Genomic DNA, 24,104 nt, shown 5'->3' on the forward strand with positions numbered 1-24,104 from the left:
ATTAAACCACGGTTCCCTTGCTCGACCACTTCCTCCCTGCCTGACAGGTACATACTTATCAAGGACCCGCAGTAGCTGTTCGCTGAACAAGCTCCATATTTCAATTGTGCCCATTCCCGACAGTTTGCTTCCCCATCTTATGCATACAAAATCTTGGCTAATCACATCATGTGTGTCTTTTCCCCAGCCATAACTCTTGCCCTGCGACATATACCTATCTCTTTCCATCGCTAAAGTAAACGTAACCGAATTGTGGTCACTATCACCAAACTCCCTCCCCCATCTCCAAATCTAAGACCTGGCCAGGTTCATCACCTAGTACCAAATCCAATGTGGCCTCACCCCTTGTTGGCCTATCTACATACTGTGTCAGAAAACCCTCCTGCACACATTGGATAAAAACAGACCCATCTAAGGTACTCAAACTAGAGCATTCCCAGTCAATATTTGGAAAGTTAAAGACTCCATAACAACTACTGTGTTACTTTCACTCCTATCTAGAATCATCTTTGCAATCCTTTACTCTACACCTGTGGAACTTTTCAGAAGCCAATAAAAAACTCCCAACAATGTGACCTCTCCTTTCCTGTTTCTTACCTCAGCCCATACTACCTCAGTAGACAAGTCCTCAAACATCCTTTCCGCCACCATAATACTGTCCTTGACTAACATCTCCCCCTCTTTTATCACCTCCCCTGTTCTTACTGAAAAATCTAAACCCTGGAACCTGCAATATCCATTCCTATGTTTAGATTAGAGTGGTGCTGGAAAAGCACAGCAGGTCTGGCAGCATCCAAGGAGCAGGAAAATTGACGTTTTGGGCAAAAGCCCTTTATCAGCTCCTCGGGTGCTGCCTGACCTGCTGTGCTTTTCTAGCACCACTCTAATCTAGACTCTGGTTTCCAGCATTTGCAGTCCTTGTTTTTACCATGTCCATTCCTGTCCCTGCTCCATCTATGTATCCAAAATGTCCACAACAGCAAAGTCCCATATACCAACCCATACTGCATGCTCACCCATTTTATTACAGATGCTCCTGGCATTGAAGTAGACACACTTCAAACCACCTTCCTGTCTGCTGGCACACTCTTGTGACTTTGAAACCGTATTCAAAACCTCACTACTCTCAACCTCCTGTACACTGGAGCTACAATTCAGGTTCCTATCCCCCTGCTGAATTAGGTTAATTCTTCCGAAAGAGCATTAGCAAACCTCCACCCCCCCCCCCCAAGATATTGGTACCCCTCTGTTTCAGGTGTAGACCATCCTGTTTGTAGAAGTCCAACCTACCCCAGAATGAGCCCCAATTATCCAGGTATCTGAATCCCTCCCTCCTGCACCATCCCTGTAGCCATGTGTTCATCTGCTCTCTCTCCTTATTCCTCACTTTGCTATCACATGGCACAGGTAACAAACCAGAGATAACAACTGTGTTTGTTCTAGCTCTAAGCTTCCACCCTAGCTCTCTGAATTTCTGCCTTTAATCCTCATCTTTTTTCCTACCTATGCTGATTGTATGTGCGTATGTGGACCACGACTTGGGCTGCTCCCCCTCAAGGAAACACAATCTGTGACATCACGAACCTTGGCACCTGGGAGGCGACACACCAACCGTGAGTCTCTCTCGTTCTCACAGAACCTCCTATCTGTCCACCTAACTATGGAGTCCCCAATGACTAATGCTCTGCTCCTCTCCCCCCTTCCCTTCTGAGCAACAAGACAGAGTGTGCCATGGCTTACCCCTGGTATGTCGTCCCTCCAGCAGTAACCAAAGATTTATACTTGTTATTGAGGGAAACGGCCACAGGGAATCCATGCCGGTTCCCTTAATGTCCCCTGAATGTAATCCAACTACCTTCTTCCTATACCTGAGATGTTGCTACCTCCCTGTAACTCCCCTCAGCCTCCCAAATGATCTGAAGTTCAGTCAGCTCCAGCTCCAGTTCCCTAATGTGATTTCCAAGGAGCTGGAGTTAGGTGCACTTATTGCAGATGAAGTCAGCAGGGACAGTGGTGACCCTTACCTCCCACATTCTGCATCAGGAACTTCAACTGCCCTAACATCCATTCCCACTGTTCTAAATTCCCAAAGAGACTATTGAGGAAAAAACTAGTCACCTTACCAAATCAGCGACTAGAACTTTTTTTTTGGTTCAAGGAAGATGATGGGTAAGTGACACGACCTCAGTAGTGTTTTGGGTAAAGCAACCGCTGAAATATATAACTTCAGTTACTCAGCTGTCTCACGCCCGTTCCTGCTCAGTATGTGCTTTGCTTATTCACGAGGTCGGCTTCTTGGAGAATTTATTTATCCACCCAGAGCCCCTGGTCCTTGCTTTCACCGCTCCTGCTGCAAAAATAGAGGCTGCTGATTCACAAGGTAAGCTTTTTACAGGATTAACTTACCTTAGAGTTATGAACTTCGAGTTGATAAACAGAGACATAGACTATAAAAGCAAGGAACTGACGCTAGACCTCTACAAGTCAGTGGTCAGATCATATTTGGAGTATTGTGTTTAGTTCTAAATATTTAAAGAAGAATGTTGAAGCCCTGAAGTCAGTGCAAAGGAGAATTACAGGACTGATACATTTTATAAACTCCTACATTGGAAATGGAGCCAGTTTGACTCAAGATTGGAATGCATACAGACTCTAACCTCACACCTTTAATGCATTGTCTGAGCTGAGATGTCACTTTTTTTATAAAACCTTAAGTTATCCTGACAGACGTAATGGGATTTACATATCAATGAATCGAAAACTGAAGTCCATTCTAAAAGATGAAAGACTTAACAACAATCCATGTTTGTTCAATATATTGCATCAGTGTATGAAACTATGATCCTTTACTATAAATTTTGAGTCCTATGATTCTACTCCACTAGCGCTCCGAAAGGTTGTACTTCCAAATATACCTATTGGATTATAACTTGGTGTTGTGTGATTTTTAACTTGGACTGATACAAGGTAAGAGGGATTTTTGGTTTAAGGAAAGATTAGAGAAATTGGTTTTATTCTCCTTGGAGCAGAGAGGATTGAAAACACAGAACAATACAGCACAGAAACAGGCCTTTCAGTCCATCATGTCTGTGTTGACCATGATGCCAATCTAAACGTATCCCATCTGCCTGAGCATTAACCATATGCCTCTATTCTCTACTGTTTTTATGTCTGATGAAATGCGTCTTAACTTTGCTAATGTATTTGCTTCTTCTATGTCCCTTTGCAGGCACCTACTGTATAAAACACTTTTCTCAAACATCTCCCTTAGTTTTTTTCCCCTGTCACCATAAACCTGTGCCTCCTAGTATCTGACGTTTCCATCCTGGGAAAAAAACTCTGACTACCCACCCTCTCCATCCCTTTCCTAATTTTATTTATGTCTGTCAGAAATAGGAAATTTTACATTCTATGGGAAATTTGAAGACTGGAAATCACACAGATTATCACTGTCACACTTATTACAATCACATATCCTCAAATCGTAAACAAATCTGAGAACATTTGACACTCTGACAAAAACACTCCATGTGTGTCCAACATCTTCTTACAGTAATACAATACAATCCAGACAACATCCTGGTAAACCTCTTTTGCACCCTCTCTGTAGTCTTCCCACTATCCGCCCCACCAAGAGTATGGCAACCAGAACTACATATAGCATTCCAAATGTGGCCTGACTAAATTCTTAAACACTTGTGACATGACTTGAGCCTATGTGCAGCCACACTCACCACCAGATGATGTAATTGACTTAACGGAGGACTTTCTAACAGATTGAAACAACTTGTTAGTGACTGACAGCGCTGACGTATTACATAGTCCCAACAGTCTAGACATGACAGAACTCTCCAATAACTCCCTGTTAGACAAGGAAATTGAAAGACTCCAATTTATTATAACTCATACTCTAGCCGCATATCCACAACATGGATATGTGACAATACTAAAAGGATATGATGGACCAAGGAAAAGCAGACTGAGCCAGAAAGTTGAATGACAACATTCAGCATTCAGGACATCACCTCTAGAGGGAATGACAGGACACGAACATGGGAACAGGGAAGATACAATCTTGCCAAGTCGCCAGAGACCAAGGATTCACAAAAGGTCTCTGTTGGGTGCCTATTTAACAAATGCACTAATTCATTAATCCAGATGATTAAACAGTTCCTGACAGCCACCCAAGGCGAGGCGTTTTTGATGGTTCAAATTCACATACACTCTCAAATATCAACTCTTATTCTTATACGCACTGATGTATTAACCAGGTTACAATTAGATTAGATTAGATTCCCTACAGTGTGGAAACAGGCCCTTTGGCCCAACTAGTCCACATTGACCTTCTGAAGAGTAACCCACTCAGACCCATTTCACTCTAACCAATGCACCTAAAACTATGGGCAATTTTGCATGGCCAATTCACCTGGCCTGCCCATCTTTGGACTGTAGGAGGAAACTGGAGCACTGGAGGAAACCCACGCAGACACAGGGAGAATGTGCAAACTCCACACAGTCACGCGAGGCCAGAATCGAACCTGGGACCCTGGTGCTATGAGGCAACAGTGCTAACCACTGAGTCACCAGTTGTTGAGTTTTCCTGGCGTCATTCATTGGATATAATCCCCATATCAGAATCTGCCCCATGGTCACAACAATCATCTCACCTTTGTCTTCACATTTCATTCGTAGGTCACAATGTCCACTCCGTCTTCACATTTAATTCATTGGTAATGATGACCACCTCATTTCAGTCTTTTCTGATCACTCCACGGTCAGGCCATTTAAACCTACAAACCCCTTCCACTAGAAACCAAAGTTGGCTCTTACCAACCATCTAAACCCTAATTAACATTCCATATGTATTCCCATTCCTTTCAGCAAAAAAAGTGGGAGAGGGTTAGGGTATGGGGAGGGGGGAACAGGGGCTCAGTGGTTAGCACTGTAGCCTCACAGTGCCAGGGACCCGGGTTTGATTCCACCCTCTGGCGACCGTGTAGAGTTTACACGTTCTCCCCGTGTCTGCATGGGTTTCCTCCGGGTGCTCTGGTTTCCTCCCACAACTCAAAGATGTGCAGGTTAGGTGAATTGACCATGCTAAATTGTCCATCGTGTTCAGCGATGTATAGGTTATGTGCATTAGTCAGGGTTAAATGTAAAGTAATAGGAAATGGGAATGGATCTGTGTAGGTTACTCTTTGGAGTGTCGGTGTAGACTTGTTGGGCCAAATGGCCTGTTTCCACACGATAGGGATTCTATGATCCTATGCAAAGGTATGCACTACACCTGTTCTAAGCTATTTAGATACTAGACGAGGCTAACAACAGAAAAAAGCTTGATCTCTCCCCAGGACAACTATGAACATAATCAAGATCTACTTCATCAGGATCATCATCATCACTGGAAATAACAAACAAGTAACACCTGACAGACCCAGATATATCTACCCAGGGTAATTATGGTTTGGCCCAATGAATGCAGGCAAATGTGAGGAAGGTGTGTTATGGATACACCCCAATCAAAGTATAATGTTTGGATGCCATAACCGGAGACTACATAAGAAAACAAATGAGTCCTCAGATGATTGAGCATAAAAATCACGGGTGATTGATGGGGATTTTCAAACAATGGGTGCTCCAAGATAGGATGCTTAGGAAGTGGCCCAGAAAAGGGATTGGAACTCGTACAGCATTGTCCTGGGAAACTCATAGAGGGGACGTTTGTTCTGTATGAAATTACGGCACAATGCAATGTCTCCAACACCACCATCTGTGTTAGACCTAACTCAGCTGATAAACATACACAAAAGGGAAAAGATGGAATTTAATGTGAGTGAGGAACTTCAGCAAACTCTGGGGGATACCTGGAGAAGTATGACACAGGTCTCAAACTCCTGCCAGAGGAGTTACACCAAATTCAAACCCAATTGGCCACAGCCCAAAGAATCTTCACTAAAGATGCCAAAGAACGAATAAAAGAAATTAAAGTTACATCTTGGTGGGAGGATTTGTGCGACTAGGGCTCCAACAAATAAATCCATTCCTAGCTCCGTCTTGTGTCAGATCAGTCTGTGTTGTTAATTCTGGTTACCCTGGTATACCTCACCAACCTCACTGTCAAACTTGCGCAGCAGAGAAGACAATTATCACGGAGACTAGACATAGAGACCTCACTCAATTCACAGTCTTCATGAAGCTTATTAAACGCTATAGCAACGTAGTAAATAATTGTTTAGCCTCGTAAGTATTTGTTTGTCATATTGTTTGTATAAAATGTTGTATCCTATTGTTCATATAAAATGTTCTCTGAATTATTGGTTCACTTGTACACTCTTGCTTGATTACTGTTTGCTCCAGTTTATAATGCTTGTTTGATTTTTCGTTATGAATTTCCTTTCTCCTCCAACGTCTTATTTAGTTCTAATCTACCACACCTGCTTGATTAGCCATTAAGTCCAAAATTTGATACAGGTTGTTCTGCTATAATAAGCGTTTCATTAATGTGAATTTGCTATAATGCAATTTGTGAATTGGGGACACTGTTTCAAAAGCATGAACTTTTAAAACATGTTTTGGTTATAACATGATTCTGGCCCCATTAGTTAAATGGTGCTGCTATTAAACAATTTTCTTATAATAGGAGATTGCACGAGAATGGAACTATCGTGTTATAGCAGAACTTGCCAACTGTATTCCATTTAGATATGGTTTGATGATGTTTGTTGATTTTAGTTAGGTGTTATTTTCAAATATACAACTTGTAAGAGTTTAGCTGTTTAAGTGTGTGTTGTGCTTTCCTTGGCCTTAGGTGATCATATAGTTACCACACGGAAATTAGGCTGCGATCATGTGATCCATCAAGCTTTGGGTTCGGAATCAAGAGGAGGGACTGTGGCTGAATAGCCCACTCAAAATGATGGACTTATGGAAAAGGGACAATAAAATGAAGCATGCTGAGAAATTGAGGCAAGCCTTGGCCAAAGCGACTGCGTTCAAAGATACTGAAAAAAACAAGCTGCAGAACCTGGACAGGCTACAGCTACAGGCAGACACAATTGACTCAGCAGTTGCAAACAATACAATATACTCTTGAATTCGAATTGAATGAAATTAACCTGAAAGCTATCCTCAAGACAATCAGTAACATCGAGTTGTTTGCCAGAGAAAAGGGTGACTCACACCCTTATTTGGAAAGGGCTACCTGACCAACATGCCCCCAACACCTCCAGGAATGAATGCCCATGGACCACTTTATCATTGACATATCAACGTCCAGTTGGGTCCAATCAATCAGGGTGATCAGGTCCAACCACACAGGATCAATGTGGATTTCACCAGGTTCCCCATTTCCCCTCCCCCCACCTTATCCCAGTCCCAACCTTCCAACCCAGCACCACTCTCTTGATTGATCCTACCTGCCCATCTTCCTTCCCACCTATCTGCTGCACTGTCCTCTCCAACCTATCACATTCACCCCTACCTTCACCTACTTATCGCATCCCATCTACCTTCCAACTTCCCCCCCGCCCCCCCCGACCCAGTTCACATTTATCTGGGCGGCACAGTGGTTAGCACTGCTATCTCACAGCGCCAGGACCTGGTTCGATTCCGGCCTCGGGCGACTGTCTGTATGGAGTTTGCACATTCTCCCCGTGTCTGCGTGGGTTTCTCCAGGTGCTCCGGTTTCCTCCCACAATCCAAAGATGTGCAGGTTAGGTGAATTGGCCATGCTAAATTGCCTGTAGTGTTAGGTGCATTAGTCAGGGATAAATGTAGGGTCAGGGAATGGGTCTGGGTGGGTTATTCTTCGGAGGGTAGGTGTGGACTTGTTGGGCGAAGGGCCTGTTTCCCTACTGTAGGGAATCTACTTTCATCTCTCCGACCCCCGGCCCAAAAAACCTATTTCTGATGAAGGACTTATGCCTGAAACATTGAACCTCCTACTCCTTAGCTGCTACATGACCAGCTGTGATTTTCCAGCACCGCATTCTTTGACTCTCATCTCTAGCATCTGCAGTCCTCACTTTCTCCTGGTATATGGTCATCCAGAGTTAAACACAAGGTAGTTGATTAGGTTTATACTGTAAATTGTTATTGTAGTTATTTTGTTGTTATTATATTAATTTTATTAAATAAATAAATATTACTTTTATTATATTACGAGTTGACTCGTTTATTATATTAGGAGTCATTTCTTTGCTAGATATAAGAGTGTATGGCAGGCACAACACCAGTATGTTCAGCCACTTCTTGATATCAGGTGGGGTGAATTGAATTAGCTGAAGAATGGCATCCGTGATGCCGTAGACCTCTGGATAAGGTTTGGGGTGGATCATTCGCTCGACACTTCTGACTGCAGATGGATGTAAATGCTTCAGCCTTACCTTTGTACTGATTTGCTCTGCTCTCATGTCATTGAGGATGGAACTATTTGCGCAGCCTCCTCTTTCTGTTATTTGCTTAATGGATGTGATAGAACTGCAGAACTTTGACTTGATCTGTTGATTATGAAATCACTTAGCTCTATCTGTTACTTGCGGCTGCCACAGTTTGAAATAAAAATATTCCTGTGTTGTAGCTTTAACATATTCTATTTATGTCCTGACATGCCTTCCTGTCCTGCTCAATGGACCTGAATTGATTCTCTTTCTTGGTAGCTCGAGCTCAATGTCAGGTTATGGATAATGGTTAAAAATAATTTTACCACTGATTGCAGCCCACAATGCCTGTTACATGCTCAGTTTTGAGCTGCATGATCAGTTCTTAATCCATTGTAATCATGCCACATAACATGATGAACAGAATCTTCAGAGTGATGATAAGGACCTGCAGCAAATCACTCCTACCAGTTCTGGCATGGACAGATGCACCTGCAAGGTAGATTGGTGATGGCAAGTTTAATAAGGTTTTTCCTCTCTTGTTGGTTCCCTAAACACTTGGTATAGACCTAGTGTGGCAGATATATTCTTTAGGAATAAGCCAGCTTAGTTAGCAGTAGAGATGCAAAGTCAGAGCATTTGCAGCAGATTGTCAAGGGGAGTGTGAACAGCCAGAGTTGCACATAATGGTACCAACAGAATAAATAGAAAAATAAATGAGGTCCTGCAGAGTGGATAAAGGAGTTGAACAGTGTTAAAAAGTGGGATCTCAAGATTAGTAATCTCTGGATTATTCCCAATGCCACACGCTAGTGAGAGTGGGGACAGGAGGATAAGACAGATGAATGCGTAGCTGAGGAGCTAGTGCAGGGAGCAGAGATTCAGACTTTTGGATTATTGGGATCTTTCTGGGGCAGAGGTGGCCTGTACAAGAAGGACAGGTTGCTCCTGAACTGCAGGGAGACCAATATCCTGGTGAGGAGAGCCATTTGAGAAGTTTTAAATTTGTCTGACAGAGGAGTGGGACCATAAACAGTTCTGAGAAGGTTGAGAATAGTCCAGAAATTAAAGAGATCAAATTAAATATTCAGGCAGGCAAGAGCATAGCAGAAAATGAAGGAAAATTGATGAATCAAACTGCATTAGTTTCAATGGAAGTGGCCTGAAGGGTAAGACAGATGAACTCAGGACATGGATGGATACATGGGACTGGGACATCATAGCTGAGGGAGGGACAGGACTGGCGCTTCAATGTTCTGCGGTACAAACGCTATAGGAAAGATAGAAGGGGAGGCAGAAGAGGGGGAGTGGTGTTTTGTTTAGGGACAACATTATGGCAGTACTTAGAGGGGGTATTCCTGGGAAATTAAACAGTAAGGTTATCAGGGTGGAACTGAGAAAAAGAAGTGGACTATCACTTTGATGAGATTGTACTACAGGCTCGAGCTGAAAATGTGTTGCTGGTTAAAGCACAGCAGGTCAGGCAGCATCCAAGGAACAGGAAATTCGACGTTTCGGGCCAGAGCCCTACTGTACTACAGGCTCCCCAATAATCAGCAGGAAATTGAGGAGCAAATATGTAAGGAGATTGCAGATAGCTGTAAGAATAATAGGATTGTAATAGTGGGGATTTTAACTTTCAAAACATAGGCTTGGACTGCCATAGTAGAACAAGCTTGGATGGGAAGGAATTTGTTAAGCGTGTTCAGGAAAAAATTCTCAATCAATATGTAGAGGACCATCCTAGAGAAGAGGCAAGACTCATCCTTCTCTTGGGAAATGGGGCAGGACAAGTGACTGAGGTATTAGTGGGGGAGCACTTTGGGGCCAGAGACAATAATTTTATTAGTTTTAAAATAGTTATGAAAAACAATAGCTCTGATCCACAAGGTAAAGTTCCAAATTGGAGCATGACCAATTTTGACAGTATTAGTCAGGAGCTTTCAAATGTTTATTGGGGGAGGAAATTCACAGGTAAAGAACATCTGGCAAGTGGGAGGCTATCAAAAGGGGATAACAAGAGTTCAGGGCCAACATGTTTTTAGTGTGAAGGGCAAGGCTGGCAGGAGAAGGCAACACTGGGCGACTTAAGATATTGAGCCCATGATCAAGAAAATGGAGGCATATATCAGGCAAATGGCAGCTAGGATCAATCCCTTGGAGACTATGGCGGTATAGGAGTACATTTAAGATGGAAATTAAAAGGGCAAAAAGGTGACACGAGAGAGCTTTGGCTGATAAAATAAAGGAGAATCCAAAGTGATCCTATGAGTATATTAGTTTGAGGTGAGAGGGGAAAGATTTAAAAGGGACTTAAGGGCAGCTTTTTCATACAGAGGGTGGTGTGTGTATGGAATGAACTGCCAGGGGAAATGGTGAAGGCTGGTTTAATTACAATATTTTAAAGGAATCTGGATGGGTAAATGAATAAGAAGGGTTTAGAGGGATATGGACCAAATATTGGCAAATGGGGCTAGATTAATTTAGGATTACTAATCAGCATAGATGAGTTGGACCAAAGAAATTGCTTCCATGTTGTACATTTCTATGACTTTATGACTCTACAGTCAAAAGAGTAATTAGGGAGAGAATAGGCCCGTTAAAGATTAATATGATTGTGTATGTGTGGATTTACAGTAGATGGTGGTATTCTAAATGAATATTTTGCATCTGTATTTCCTGTGGAGAAAGACATGGAAGCGAGGGACCTCAGAGATAAATGTTGATGTCTCGCAAAGAATCCAAATTACTGAAGAGGGGTTGCTGAAGTCTCAAAAGAGATAAAGGTAGATAAATTTTCGGGATCTAATTAAACGTGTTCCACACATTATGGAAAGCAAGGAAAGAAATTGCAGAGCCCCCAGCAGAGATAATTATATCATTAACAGCCACGTGTGAGGTGGCGGAACTCTGGAGGGTGATTAATCATAGAATTGTCATTTGGCCCATCAAGTCTATACTGACCCTCCAAAGAGAATCCCAACCAGACTCTGTAACTCTGCTTTAATCATGGCTAATCCACTTGACCTGCATGTCTACGGACTTCATTTTTGTGTTCTCACAAGTAATATTCTGCCATTATTTAAGAAAGGCTGGAAGGAAAAGCCAGGGGACTATAGATCAGAGAGTCTAATGTCAGTGGAAGGTAAATTGTTGGAGGGGATTGTGACAGACAGGAACTACATGCATTTGGAGAGGCAAGGACTGATTAGGGATTGGGTTTGTGCATGGGAAATAGTGTCTCACAAACTTGATTGGGTTTTTTGAAGAGATGACCAAGAAGGCAGGTAAAGGCAGTGTGGTAGATGTTGTCTACATGGATTATAGCAAGGTCTTCGATAAAATACTGTGTGGTAGACTGGTTAGTAAGGTTAGATCACATGGGATCCAGGGATAGCTAGCCAATTGGATAAAAAATTGACTTTTTGATAGGAGACAAGGGTGGTGATGGAGGGTTGTTCTTTCAGACTATAGGTCTGATTCTACAGTTGTTCATCATTTTAAATAAATGATTTAAATGAGAATACAAGATATGTGGTTCATAAGTTTGTGGATATCACCAAAATTGGTTGTCGCGTGGACAGTGAAGGTTATCTAAGAATACAATAGGTTGTTGATCAACTGGGCCAGTGGACGAGGAATTAAAGATGGAGTTTAATTAACTAAATGCGATATCTGCATTTTGGTAAGACAAACCATGGCAGGACTCACAAGGTTAATGGTAGGGCCCTGGGGTTTGTTGTTGAATAGAGACACCCGGGGTGCAGGTGCATATTTTCTTGGAAATGGTGTTATGGATAGACAGTGTGGTGAACAAAGCATTTGGCACGTTTGCCTTCATCAGTCAGAGCATTAAGTACATGAGTTGAGACATCATGTTACAGCTGTACAAGACATTGGTAAGTCCTCATTTGGTGTACTGTGTACTTTTCTGGTAATCCTCCTGGAGGAAGGATGTTGTTAAATTGGAAAGAGTGTAAAAAAGATTTACAATGATGTTTCCGAGACTGGAAGGATTGAATAATAAAGAGAGGCTGGATAGGCTGGCATGTGTTTCCCTGGGGTGTAGGGGGCTGCAGAGTGACCTATTAGCAATTTATAGAATCACAAGGGGCATAGATAAGGTGAATAGCCAAGGTCTTCTCCGCAGGGTAGGGGAGTCCAAAACTAAAGGGCGTAGGTTTAATGTGAGAGCAGATTGATTTAAAAATGGACCTGAGGTCAACTTTTGCACAAAGAGGGTAGTGTGTACTTGTATTGAGCTGCCAGAGAAAATAGTGGAGACAGGTACAATTACAACATTTAAAAGACATTTGGACAGGTACACAAATAGAAAAGGTTTAGAGGAATATGGGCCAAATGCAGACAAATGGGATTAGTTCAGTTGAAGAAACCTGGCCAGCATGGATTAGTTGGGCCGAAGGTCCTGTTTCCCTGCTGTATCTCTCTATGACTTTCAGACTCTGCCCTGAGTTTAGATGATCAGATAGGCAACTGTATCTTTTATCATACTAGAGATTGTGTTAAATAAGCAATCAGCTATTAGAAACCAAGGATGAAATCTTACCAGGTGCTGAACAAAGTCTAAGGCAAGAAATTTGAGAGAATCAAATGAGAAGGCAGGCAGGACCTTTCTTGATGTCAAGACCAACAACTTACATTTTCCAAATAAATTCTGGATGGGGAGGTGAAATCTTCACTAGTAAGAGGAGAGAGACCTACTAATGTGCATTATCATTCATTCATGTTCTTATTATTACCTAATCTCATCTTCTTGAGACGTACTCTATTCTACAACCTCCCCCAGATAGTAACTAGAGGCTAGGAATTCCCAGCATAAAAGTCAAAGTGGGAAATGGTGTCTCTAGGTCAATGCTTCCTGCACAGGACCTCATCTTGGACATCTGCACCAGCATTTCAGGCAAAGCTGCACAGGCAGCAACTGCATGCACAGCATATCTCTGTGCTGATCTCTGAGATGTACCGGCCTCTCTGCACCCTCATCATAATTCTCTGATCCATTGGCAATATGCTTCTGTACTTTAATGCTGCACTTTGAGGTGCACTGGCACATATCATTGTATGCAGGGATACAGGGATCTAGCTTATTGAATGGAACTGGCTGCATTTTACAGTTGCCGTTCTTTTGCCATCTTAATGTTCATTCACTTTGGGCCTATCCAGATGCTCACAGCCTTGCCTTTTAGTGCATATAGAGAGCCAGGCAGCATGTCATGATTGTCAGAGATCATTCAAGGGGGTGGAAATTTTGCCGTCCAGCATCATGCTATAGCAATCTCACAGCCACACCATACAGTCACAGAGAGCTATAGCATTGAAAAAAGCCTTTCATGCTTTGGCATCACAAATGTATATCTGAATATCTCTTAAATGTTATGTGGGTTTCTGTTTTACCACACTTCGAGGCAGTGAATTCCAGATTCCCATACCATGACTGAAAATGTTTTTCCTCCTCTCTCCTCAAATCCTTTTGCCCCTTACTTAATTCTATGCCCCTGAGTGATCCTTCCATCAAAGGGAAATATTTCTTCTTGTTTGCCCTGTCTATATCACACATAATTTGATACATCTCAATTAAAGTCATAAAGTCATAGAGTCATAGATATGTACAGCATGGAAACAGATGGTCCAACTTGTCCATGCCGATCAGATATCCCAACACAATCTAATCCCACCTGCCAGAACCCAGCCCATATCCCTCCAAACCTTCCTATTCAAAGACCTATCCAGTTGCAATCATACCAGCCTCCACCACTTGCTCTGGCATCTCATTCCATACATGTACCACCCTCTGTGTGAAACAGTTGCCCCTTAGGTCTCTTTTATATCTTTCCCCTCTTACCCTAAACCTACGTCATCTAGTTCTGCACTCCCCCACCCCAGGGAAAAGACTTTGTCTATTTATCCTATACATAAGTCTCATGATTTGATAAACTTCTAAAAGGTCACCCCTCAGCCTCCGATGCTCCAGGGAAAACAGCCCCAGCCGATTCAACCTCTCCCTATAGCTCAAATTCTCCAACATCTTTGCAAATCTTTTCTGAACTCTTTCAAGTTTTACAACATCCTTCTGATAGGAAGGAGACCAGAATTGCACGCAATATTCCAACAGTGGCCTAACCAATGTCCTGTACAGCCGCAACATGACCTTCCAACTCCTGTACTCAATACTCTGACCAATGAAGGAAAGCATACCAAACAGCTTTGTCACTATTCTATCTACCTGCGACTCCACTTTCAAGGAGCTATGAATCTGCACTCCAAGATCTCTTTGTTCAGTAACACTCCCTAGGACCTTACCATTAAGTCTATAAGTCCTGCTAAGATTAAGGGCCCATTGACCCACCTGATCAAGATCTCGTTGTAATCTGAGGTAACCTTCTTCGCTGTCCATTACACCTCCAAATTTGGTGTCATAGTTTGGTACAAACCTACTAACAATACCTCTTACAATACATCCAAATCGTTTACATAAATGATGAAAAGTAGTGGACCAGCACCGGTCCTTGTGGCACTCCACTGGTCACAGGCCTCCAGTCTGAAAAGGAACCCTCCACCACCACCCTCTGTCTTCTACCTTTGAGCCAGTTCTGTATCCAAATGGCTAGTTCTCCCTGTATTCCATGAGATCTAACCTTGCTAATCAGTCTCCCATGGGGAACCTTGTCAAATGCCTTACTGAAGTCAATATTGATCACGTCCACCCTCAACTTTTTCTGCTCTAAGGAAAAGAATCCCAGTCTGTTCAATCTCTTTTCATAATTAAACTCTCTAGCCAAGCCAACGTCCTGCTAAATCTCCTCTGCACCGTGGTATTAAAGTATTTTCTATTACATGCAAATATAATAATATTCCCCTCTGAACCATTTTATCAACCTGTCCTGATACTTTAAGGGACTGGTGGACATGCACACCAATATCCCTCTGATTATTGATGCTTCTCAGGGTACAAGTACTCATCATGCATTCCCTGCCTTGTTTGTCCTGCCCAAGTGCATTTATCCAGACTGAATTTCATTTGCCACCGACAAACCCATCTGTCCAGCTCGTCCATATCCTCCTGTAATCTAAGGCTATCCTCTTCATTATTTACAACCCCAGCATGTTGGAGAAGCTTACGCAACTAACACATTATAACCAAATAGCCATGCTCCAAAGTCTAAGGGGAACAGTCCTTTAGTATGGAAGTGCTAGCATAGTAACTCAAAAAAAGCCTCGAACATCAGTCCAGGCGATTGGGCCCAGTCAGTCAGCATGCTCAAGGTGATCTGGGTCTGAACCTTCTCCTCATAGAGAGTGAAGGGCAGACAATCAGGCACTCCACTCCATCTTGGTTTGTTCTGCCCCAGTATGGTTGTTTTCTTCTGTGATGAGTGGGTGGCACAGAAGGCATAGTTTAGTAAAAGCACCTGACAATACCCAACTCAACTTCATCATCACATTTATTTAGTCCTCTGTTGTTGCTAAGTTATCAATTTTTTTGTCAACCAGTACTGGAAGATCAGATTGTTCCTCCAATTAAATATTGGAAAGAAGTTATTTTCTGTCCCACCTCCAAGTGCTATTCCATGGATCCTAACTCCATCCCTTTCCATGGGAACAGTCTGAGATGAATTTAATCTGTTAACAACTTTGGAACCACATTTGATCCTGGAATAAGTTTCCCCCTCTTCCTTGCTATGAAGGCAATGTTTAAAACCTACCTCTTGGTCACCTGACCTAATAACTCATTATGTGGCTTGGTGTCATATTTTGTTCTATCATGCTGTTCTGTAGCACCTTGGGAAATTTTTAAAAGTGCTTTATAAATTGTAATTTCATTGCAAGACAGAAACAGTCACTTTAGTAATTTAAAACATTTTTCTATACTTCAGAAGATACTAATATCACAAAAAAGCACCAATACAAATAAACAAAACCTAATTTAATGTTCTTTCAACAATTGCAAAAACAAATACTCAAATAATAAAAGCACATTTTGTATAAGACATGTAACCCCCCTGTTCAGGGAATCTTTAACCATGTTTTTTGCATCTTATAAGCTTCCGGAAGGCTAACTTGAAATCTTCATTAAAACTTGTGTACAAGAGAGGATTAATTAAAGAATTGATATAGCCTAACCAAGTTAAAAAATCAGCAACTACTGGAGAAGCAACACAAAGATGCAGTCCCACACAGAGCTCTTTGATGAAAAAGGGCAGCCAGCAGATAATGAAAGCCCCAAGAATGAGTCCCAAAATGCGAGCTGCTTTCCGTTCCCTTGAGTTAGAGATTTGCTGGCGCTCTTCCATACTCCCCTGCCCATTTTCGAGTGTTGGGACCCTGACCATCGGGTGATCATTGTGAAACTTCAGTGCAGGTTCAGAGTTGTGTAGATCAGATACACAAAAGGTATGTGTCAGATTATAGCTCATGTAGATTTGGCTTTCACTGTTGCGACCAGTAAAGTGGCGGCTGGAACCACGTTTCTGGTAAAGGTTCTTGGCAGCATGGTAGATACGGTAGTAAAGGATGAGAATTAAAGCTGATGGAATGTAAAAAGCTCCAAATGTTGAATAAATGGTGTAGATCACAAGGTCATGCTGAATGATGCACTTTTCCTCTGTAGTGTTAACATTGTGGCTCCTCCAAAACAGGGGTGGCATGGATATGAAAACAGAAATAGCCCAAACAGCCAGTATCATGACTCCCGCACGCTTGGCAGTCCTTTTTGGAGCGTATTCTATGGCATCTGTGATGGCCCAGTATCTATCCAAAGCAATCACACACAGATGAAGGATTGAGCATGTACAGAATGTCATGTCCAAACTCAACCATGCCTCACAAACAATATAACCCAAAACCCAAGCATCAGTGGTAATGTATATAATACTGATAGGCATTACTAGAATGGCAACAAGGAGGTCTGTCAGAGCTAGGGAACATATGAGATAGTTTGCAGGTTGGTGCAATTTCTTTGTAATACAAATAGCAACCATTACAGCAGAATTCAACAAAGTTGCTAGAATTGCAATTAAAGACAGAATTGAAGCAATAGCAGTCCTTTCAGTAAATGTTTTGGATCGTCCTTGGCATGATTCATTTGTGGAGTTTGAGAAGCTCATTGTTTAATGTCCAGAACACAAATGCTTACAACTTTCAAAACATGGCAGAAGATTTCCACTGTTTCCTTTGTCAACTGAAGAGTGATTTTAATTATTATTACTTCAATGTCAAGTTGTAGAATCAAAGTCCTGAATGTTCTTCACAATCTTGTTTTTGTGTAACATCGACAAAATAATTTTCCTAAAAGAGAGAAAAGAAAAACCAATTAGTATAAATTTATTTTGAGACAAAGTGGACACAGTTTTCTTGGTGTTTTGATGCTAGGTTACCATTAGATCTGATAACTATTTTCTTTCCAAAACTCTGCCTGACATACTCAGCATGAATGTTCCCTTTGGCAAGTTTTATGAATTTGTGCACATACAAACCCATTATTATCATCAGAGATGCAAAGTCCTACAGATTGATTTTGTGTTTACACAGATCATACAGTTTTCTTGTGTAAATCTACAAGTTTGCAATGATGCCATTGTGCAGGTATATACCTCCCTTGTGATAACATCACTAGATATGCATATATGAAGCTAAACTTAGTGACAGTCTCAAACTCTTTTGAGTTGCTCACTCTCCAAAATGACTATGAGAAATGTTGAAAATCATTTAAAGTGTGAGTGCTGGTGCATGACTGTCACCTTATTCCACTTTTTATCTATCTGCATTGTACATACTTTCAGACCTTTATACGCTATATGTTTGAGTTTGCATGACTTTAAACCTGGTGTTCATCTTTGCTGTAAAAGTGAATTAAATGATCCTTTGTCATCCTTTGCCTTCTGTCTGCCAATCTCTACCACAGGTTACATTTCTCTGCCTCTAATAATGGATATGTTTTAGACAAATTAGTTATTCATGCTTTCTCCTAAATCCTACGTATGGTTTTCACTGCTGCCCTTGTTTTTTGGACCATTCTTAAAACTATTCATAATCAAAATATTGAAGATGCTGGAAATTTGAACTAAAGTAATCAATAGGTCAAGATGATATCTGTGGATTTTTTGCCATTAAATTTGAAATCTTAAAACCGTACGTTTCATTTTTTTTAACACAATTCTATATATTTGTTTATTGGCAATGTTTTACTCGCATGCTTTCTGGTCAGGAAGTAACTTTATTGGAGTGTCTATTTCTCTGCCATTACCTGAATTTTAGTAATCTCCAAAAATTAGTGCAGTGATTATGTTACTAGAATAGTAATTCAGGAGCAAAATGAGGCACTATTCACCTGCAGGAACCTGGACAACATTCAGGCTTGGACTGTTGAGTAGCAAGCAACACTTATGCCACAAAAGTGCTAAGTAATGACGATTGCCAGCAACAGAGAATCTATAACCTATTCTTGATACTCAATGTCATGACTGTAGTAATCAGAATGAGATCAGCCAGGTGCATATCAGAGAATGTGTTCCCTGATTGGGGCTGTTAACCTGGTCCAATCAGAGACACCTTGTTGTCAGAGATGAACAGGAGTGCTGCACTACCGCAGTTAGGCGGTAGTGTGGGGGTAAAAAGAAAAAAAAATAAAAAAAGAGAAAAAAAAAAGAAGAAAAAAAAAAGAAAAAAAAAATGAACAGGAGTGCTTTTGACGTGAAGGGCACTGCTTGTCACAGGCCACTTGGGTGTTTTCCTACTTTTCCTGGTGGTGGAAATTGAATAAAGATTTGTACACCTTGTCTCTCACTGTGTCTCACAGCTGCACACACACACCATGGGTGCTGGGGAAAATAAGCACTACCGCAGTTAGGCGGTAGTGTGGGGTTAATAGAAAAAAGAAAGGAAAAAAAAATATAACCAGGGGATGGGGCACTGCTTGTCAAAAAAGGAAAAAACAGGGACTCCTAGTCCCTGCCCTCCCCTTCACTGTTTTGTTCACACAGCATTGCCCTCTTTGATGTGAAGGGCACTGCTTGTCACTGGCCACTCGGGTGTTTTTCTACTTTTCCTGGTGGTGGAAATTGAATAAAGATTAGTACACCTTGTCTCTCACTGTGTCTCACAGCTGCACACACACACACACACACACCATGGGTGCTGGGGATAAAAAAAAAGAAAAAAGAAAATGAACAGGAGTGCTTTTGATGTGAAGGGCACTGCTTGTCACTGGCCACTCGGGTGTTTTCCCAGTAAGGAGTTGGACCAGTGGCAGTGTTGTGCCTGAAGAAGGAGAAGGAGAAGGAGAAGAAGAAAGAAGAAAGAAGAAAGAAGGAGAAAGAGAAGAACAAGGAGGAGGTGGAGGAAGGAGGTGAGAGCTTTGTGTTCTGGGCCCTGTGTTTGAGCTGACCTGGGGCCCACTCCCACTGCTGGTCTCTGGGACCCTGCCTGGGCCTGCCCTCCACCACCGCAGCCTGGGACTCGCCTGAGGCCCCTTCCCACAACCTCCTCCACTGGTGTGACCTGAGGCCTACCTCCACTGCTGGGACCAAGGGCCAGCCTGGGACTCGCCAGAGGCCTGCCTCAACTTCTGCTGCAGCCAGAGGCCTGCCTCCACCAGCGCTGCCTGGGACTTGCCTGGGAGTCCCTCCCCAACTGAGGGCCTGCCTGGGACTCGCCAGAGGCCTCCCTCCAACACTGCAGCCTGGGACTTGCCTGAGGCCACTCCCCGCAGCCTCCACCACTGCTGTGACCTGAGGCCCACCTCCACCGCTGCTGCCCAGGACATAATTTTGGGGCTGCCTGGGACTTGTCTTGGGGACCCCCCCCCCCAACAGGCCTGCCCCCAACACTGCAACTGAGGGCCTGCCGAGGACTTGCCTGAGGCCTGCCTCCACCACCGCTGCCTAGGACTCGCCTCGGGTGACTGGCCTCGGGCACCTCCCCAAGGACTCCACCGCGACTACTGCCAGAGGCCCACCTCCACCGCTGCTGCCGGGGGCCGACGGAGTATGGCGAGCCCGAAGGTCGCAGGGCCCAGCCGGACCTACGCCGGGGTAGCCGCTGCCTTGGGCTCGGCTGGCCCAACCCCGGCCGCAACCGCATCCCCCTTCAGGCACCTGACCAAACGCCTGGGGGTCAAGGCCTATCCCCATCCCAACATGACCATCGAGGCCTGCAGTAAGGCCATGGCTAGTGTGGTCGGCCCACTGGCCATCGTCGCTGCGGCCCGCATGTACGGGAAGGCCGTATTCTTCCTTAAAACCGAGCAGGCGGTCTACCTGGCCGTGGAGAGGGGGCTCACTGTGGGCGGGACATATTTGCCAGTCGACCCTTTGGAGGTCACGGCCCAGAGAGTCGTGATCTCCAACGTCCCGCCCTTCATTGCCAGCGAGCTCCTTCTTCCCCACCTCAACGCCTTGGGGGAGATCCGGTCAGGTGTTCAACCGCTCCTGCTCGGTCTTAAGGACCCCACCCTCCGTCACGTGTACTCCTTCCGACGCCAGGTGTTTATTTGCCTGGCCCGGGAGGAGGTCACGGAGGGCTCCTTCACTGTCCTCCACGAGGGCGCGGCATACCGCGCCTTCTGGACGGCGGACGGTGTGCGGTGCCACCTGTGCCGTGAGGTGGGGCACATCAGAAAGAACTGCCCCACCCAGAAGGCTGCCCAGCCCACACCAACGGCTGCGGGTGGTGCCGCCGCACCCACTCCCCCTCCCCCAAAGTCAACACCACAAGCCCCGGCACCGGGGGCTAAGCCGGAGGCTCCCAATGCCTCAGCTTCTGGCAGGGAGGGGGGGTGAGCGCCCGACCGAACGGAAGGCGCTCAGGAAGACGCAACGCGTCAAGCCCGCCCACGGGGAGACCACCCTATCCCCATCCCCTTCCCCTTCCCCTCCACGTAGCCCACGACCTGCCCCGCCCCGGCACGACAATGCCCCTGCGGCCGTGCCAGCGTCGCCCCGGCGCGGGAACCCTGACCCCCGAACCCCCAAACCCGTACCTGATCCCGGTCCCACTGACCCCGACCCCAACACCGACCCCCACCTCGTTAAGGAAACACCTGAGGCTTCAACCCCTCCTCCAGAGACCGAGCCCCGCCCCACCCAGACACCCCCCTGGCACTAACCTGGGGGGAACCACCGCTGCTCCACTTCCTGCAGCGACCGTGTCTCTGGGCCCCGGAGAGGGAACTGGGCCCCTGCCCCGCCCGCCATCACCTGATATACCAGGGGCGGGGCAGGAAGTGACATGGCTGACTCTCCCCACCCTGGCCACGCCCCCTGACTTCCCCCAGCCAATCGTATTCCGGGAAAGGCGGGGGGGAGGGACCTCGGGCCCCATGACCACCAAGGCGGGCGGGGAGGAGAAGGCTCATAAACTCCCCCCTGTCTCTCTGGGGAAGAGGCACTGGCCCTCGGAGGGGGGAGAAATCCCATCAGCGCGCCGGCGGCGCTGCCCCTCTCCAGGGGATGAGCCGACGGTGTCTCCCCACTGTCCTGCACCATGGCCTGACCTGCCCAAACCCCCAGGGGCGACAGCCGGGCCTTCCACCGCCATAACTCCTCCAGCCCCAGGGGAGGATTTTAATACCGTCACGGGCCATGGTGCAGGCGGCCGCGTTCTTTTTACCATTGGGTCGTCGAGCGGTGGAGGGGAGGAAGGTGTTATCCTCGCTCCTCCCTCCCAGACTGTTTTTCCGGGGGCCTTGGCCCTGGGGGAGGACCTTTTCCCCGAGGAGCCGGGCGTCCCGGTGTCGGGAGAGGAGCGGGGCCCCGAGCCTCTGCCGCCCGGCGACCCGAACTCGGGGCGTTCCGGGAAGGGGTGCGCCGAGGAAGATACGGAAGGTGACCCTGGGGGTGGGGTCACTGGAGGTTTGAGGCCAGTTGGCGGTGCCGGACCAGCCCCCATCCTCTCGGTGGGGGAGGGGTCGGTGACCGAAGGCGACCTCCTGGAGGAGGGTTCTGGATCGGTGGCGGACACCGGGGACGACGCGGAGTCCGTCTCCAGCGACATTTTCGAGTCCCAGGTGCCCCCCACCGATCTCCCCCTCATCCCCCTCGAGGAACTCCGGGAATTTGTCGAGGAAACTCGGAGTCGCCGGGATAGAGCCCAACTGGCGCTCGACCGCTGGAGCTCCTTCGAAAGAGTCTACTGGTCGGCCCACGCTGCGCGCCAGGCGCCCGGGCTTGACGTCAATGAGCGAAAGCGAGTCAGGAACTTCCTGGGAGCACTCCTGGTGAGGGCGAGGGACTTCTGTGCCCCTCTCTCGTCCTCCCAGTAAATATGTACATAGTTTAACTGTGTGCACTGGTGGTGGTTGCACTATACTTCCGACATGGAGACAACTATAGCCAGCCTCAACATCAACGGCAGCAGGGAGTCACAGCGCAGATTCCAGACCCTCTCGGTCCTTCGGGACGGGAGGTATGCGGTGTGCTTCCTGCAAGAAACCCACACTACCCCGGGAGACGAAGCCACCTGGCTCCTGGAGTGGCGAGGGGGGGTCTACATGAGTCACCTCACCCGCAGATCTGGCGGGGTGGCTATCTTGTTGGCCCCGCATTTTCAGCCGGAGATCTTGGGGGTCAGGGAGCCAGTGCCAGGCCGTTTGCTTCACCTGACGGTTCGGCTGGGGGGCGCGGTGCTTCACTTGGTGAACGTCTACGCTCCCCTGGCCGGGCCGAGGCAAGCGAGCTTCTTCGAAGAAGTGTCCGCTCATCTCGCTTCCATCGACGAGAACCAGTGCGTTGTCCTCGGGGGAGATTTTAACTGCGTCCTCGAGGACAGGGACCACGGCGGTGCCCGCACGAGTTCGACGTCGGGGAGGAGGTTGGGGGACTTGGTCAAGTCCTTGGACCTGGTGGACGTCTGGCGGAATCTCCATCCTGACTCCATCGCCTTCACCTTCGTGAGGCCTGGGGTCGGAGCGTCCAGAATCGACCGCCTGTACGTTTCGCGGGCGTACGCCTCCTGTTTTCCGAAGGCCTCCACGCGGCAGGTGTCGTGCACGGACCATCACCTGGTGTGGGCGGAACTCCTTCCGTTCGGCGCCAGGTTGGGCTCCGCGTACTGGCACTTTAACAACCTGCTGCTGGAGGACGAGCGGTTCCGGGACTCGTTTCGTCGTTTCTGGGCCGGCTGGAGAAGGAAGCGGGGAAGCTTCCCCTCCCTGAGGCTATGGTGGGACGTGGGCAAGGCTCACGTCCGCGTCTTCTGTCAGGAGTACGCGAGGGGGTCGACAAAGAGGCGGAAATCCAGGATCGGGGAGTTGGAGAGGGAGATGCTCGACCTGGAGTCACGCCTCGGTCAGCCCGACGCGGACCCGGCCCTGCGCGGGGTGTACGAAGAGAAGAAGGCCGCGCTCCGGGACCTGCAGCTCGTCGGGGCTCGGGGCGCGTACGTGAGGTCGCGGCTCCAGCTCCTCCAGGACCTGGACCGCGGCTCCCCCTTCTTCTACTCGCTGGAAAAAAGGCATGGCACCCGTCAGCAGCTCCTTGTGCTGCTGGCCGACGACGGGTCCCTCGTCTCGGATCCGGAGGGTATCAGGGCCCACGTCCGATCCTATTACACGGCCCTGTTCTCTCCGGATCCGTCCAGCGAGGACGCTCGCAGAGTTCTGTGGGAGGACCTGCCGCAGCTCAGCCCGGAGGACGCCGGAAGGCTCGACGCTCCCGTCACCTTAGAGGAGCTGACCGGCGCCCTCGACCGGCTCTCGCGGGGCAAATCCCC

The 24,104-nt window shown here is 46.2% G+C and overlaps 1 protein-coding gene across 1 annotated transcript; it reads right to left on the reverse strand.

The window, feature by feature from the left end:
- Window positions 1-16,414: 16,414 nt before the first annotated feature.
- On the reverse strand, window positions 16,415-17,503 carry LOC132819565 (5-hydroxytryptamine receptor 1E). The gene has a single exon (XM_060831134.1). The coding sequence runs from the start codon at window positions 17,501-17,503 to the stop codon at window positions 16,415-16,417; it is 1,089 nt and encodes a 362-aa protein (XP_060687117.1).
- Window positions 17,504-24,104: the final 6,601 nt, after the last annotated feature.

This window comes from Hemiscyllium ocellatum, chromosome 10 (genome assembly GCF_020745735.1).
Source record: "Hemiscyllium ocellatum isolate sHemOce1 chromosome 10, sHemOce1.pat.X.cur, whole genome shotgun sequence".
NCBI lineage: Eukaryota > Metazoa > Chordata > Chondrichthyes > Orectolobiformes > Hemiscylliidae > Hemiscyllium > Hemiscyllium ocellatum.

Bases quoted from the DNA above. Each gene is read 5' to 3' on its own strand.
- LOC132819565 (XM_060831134.1), bottom strand. From the start codon at position 17,503: ATGAGCTTCTCAAACTCCACAAATGAATCATGCCAAGGACGATCCAAA.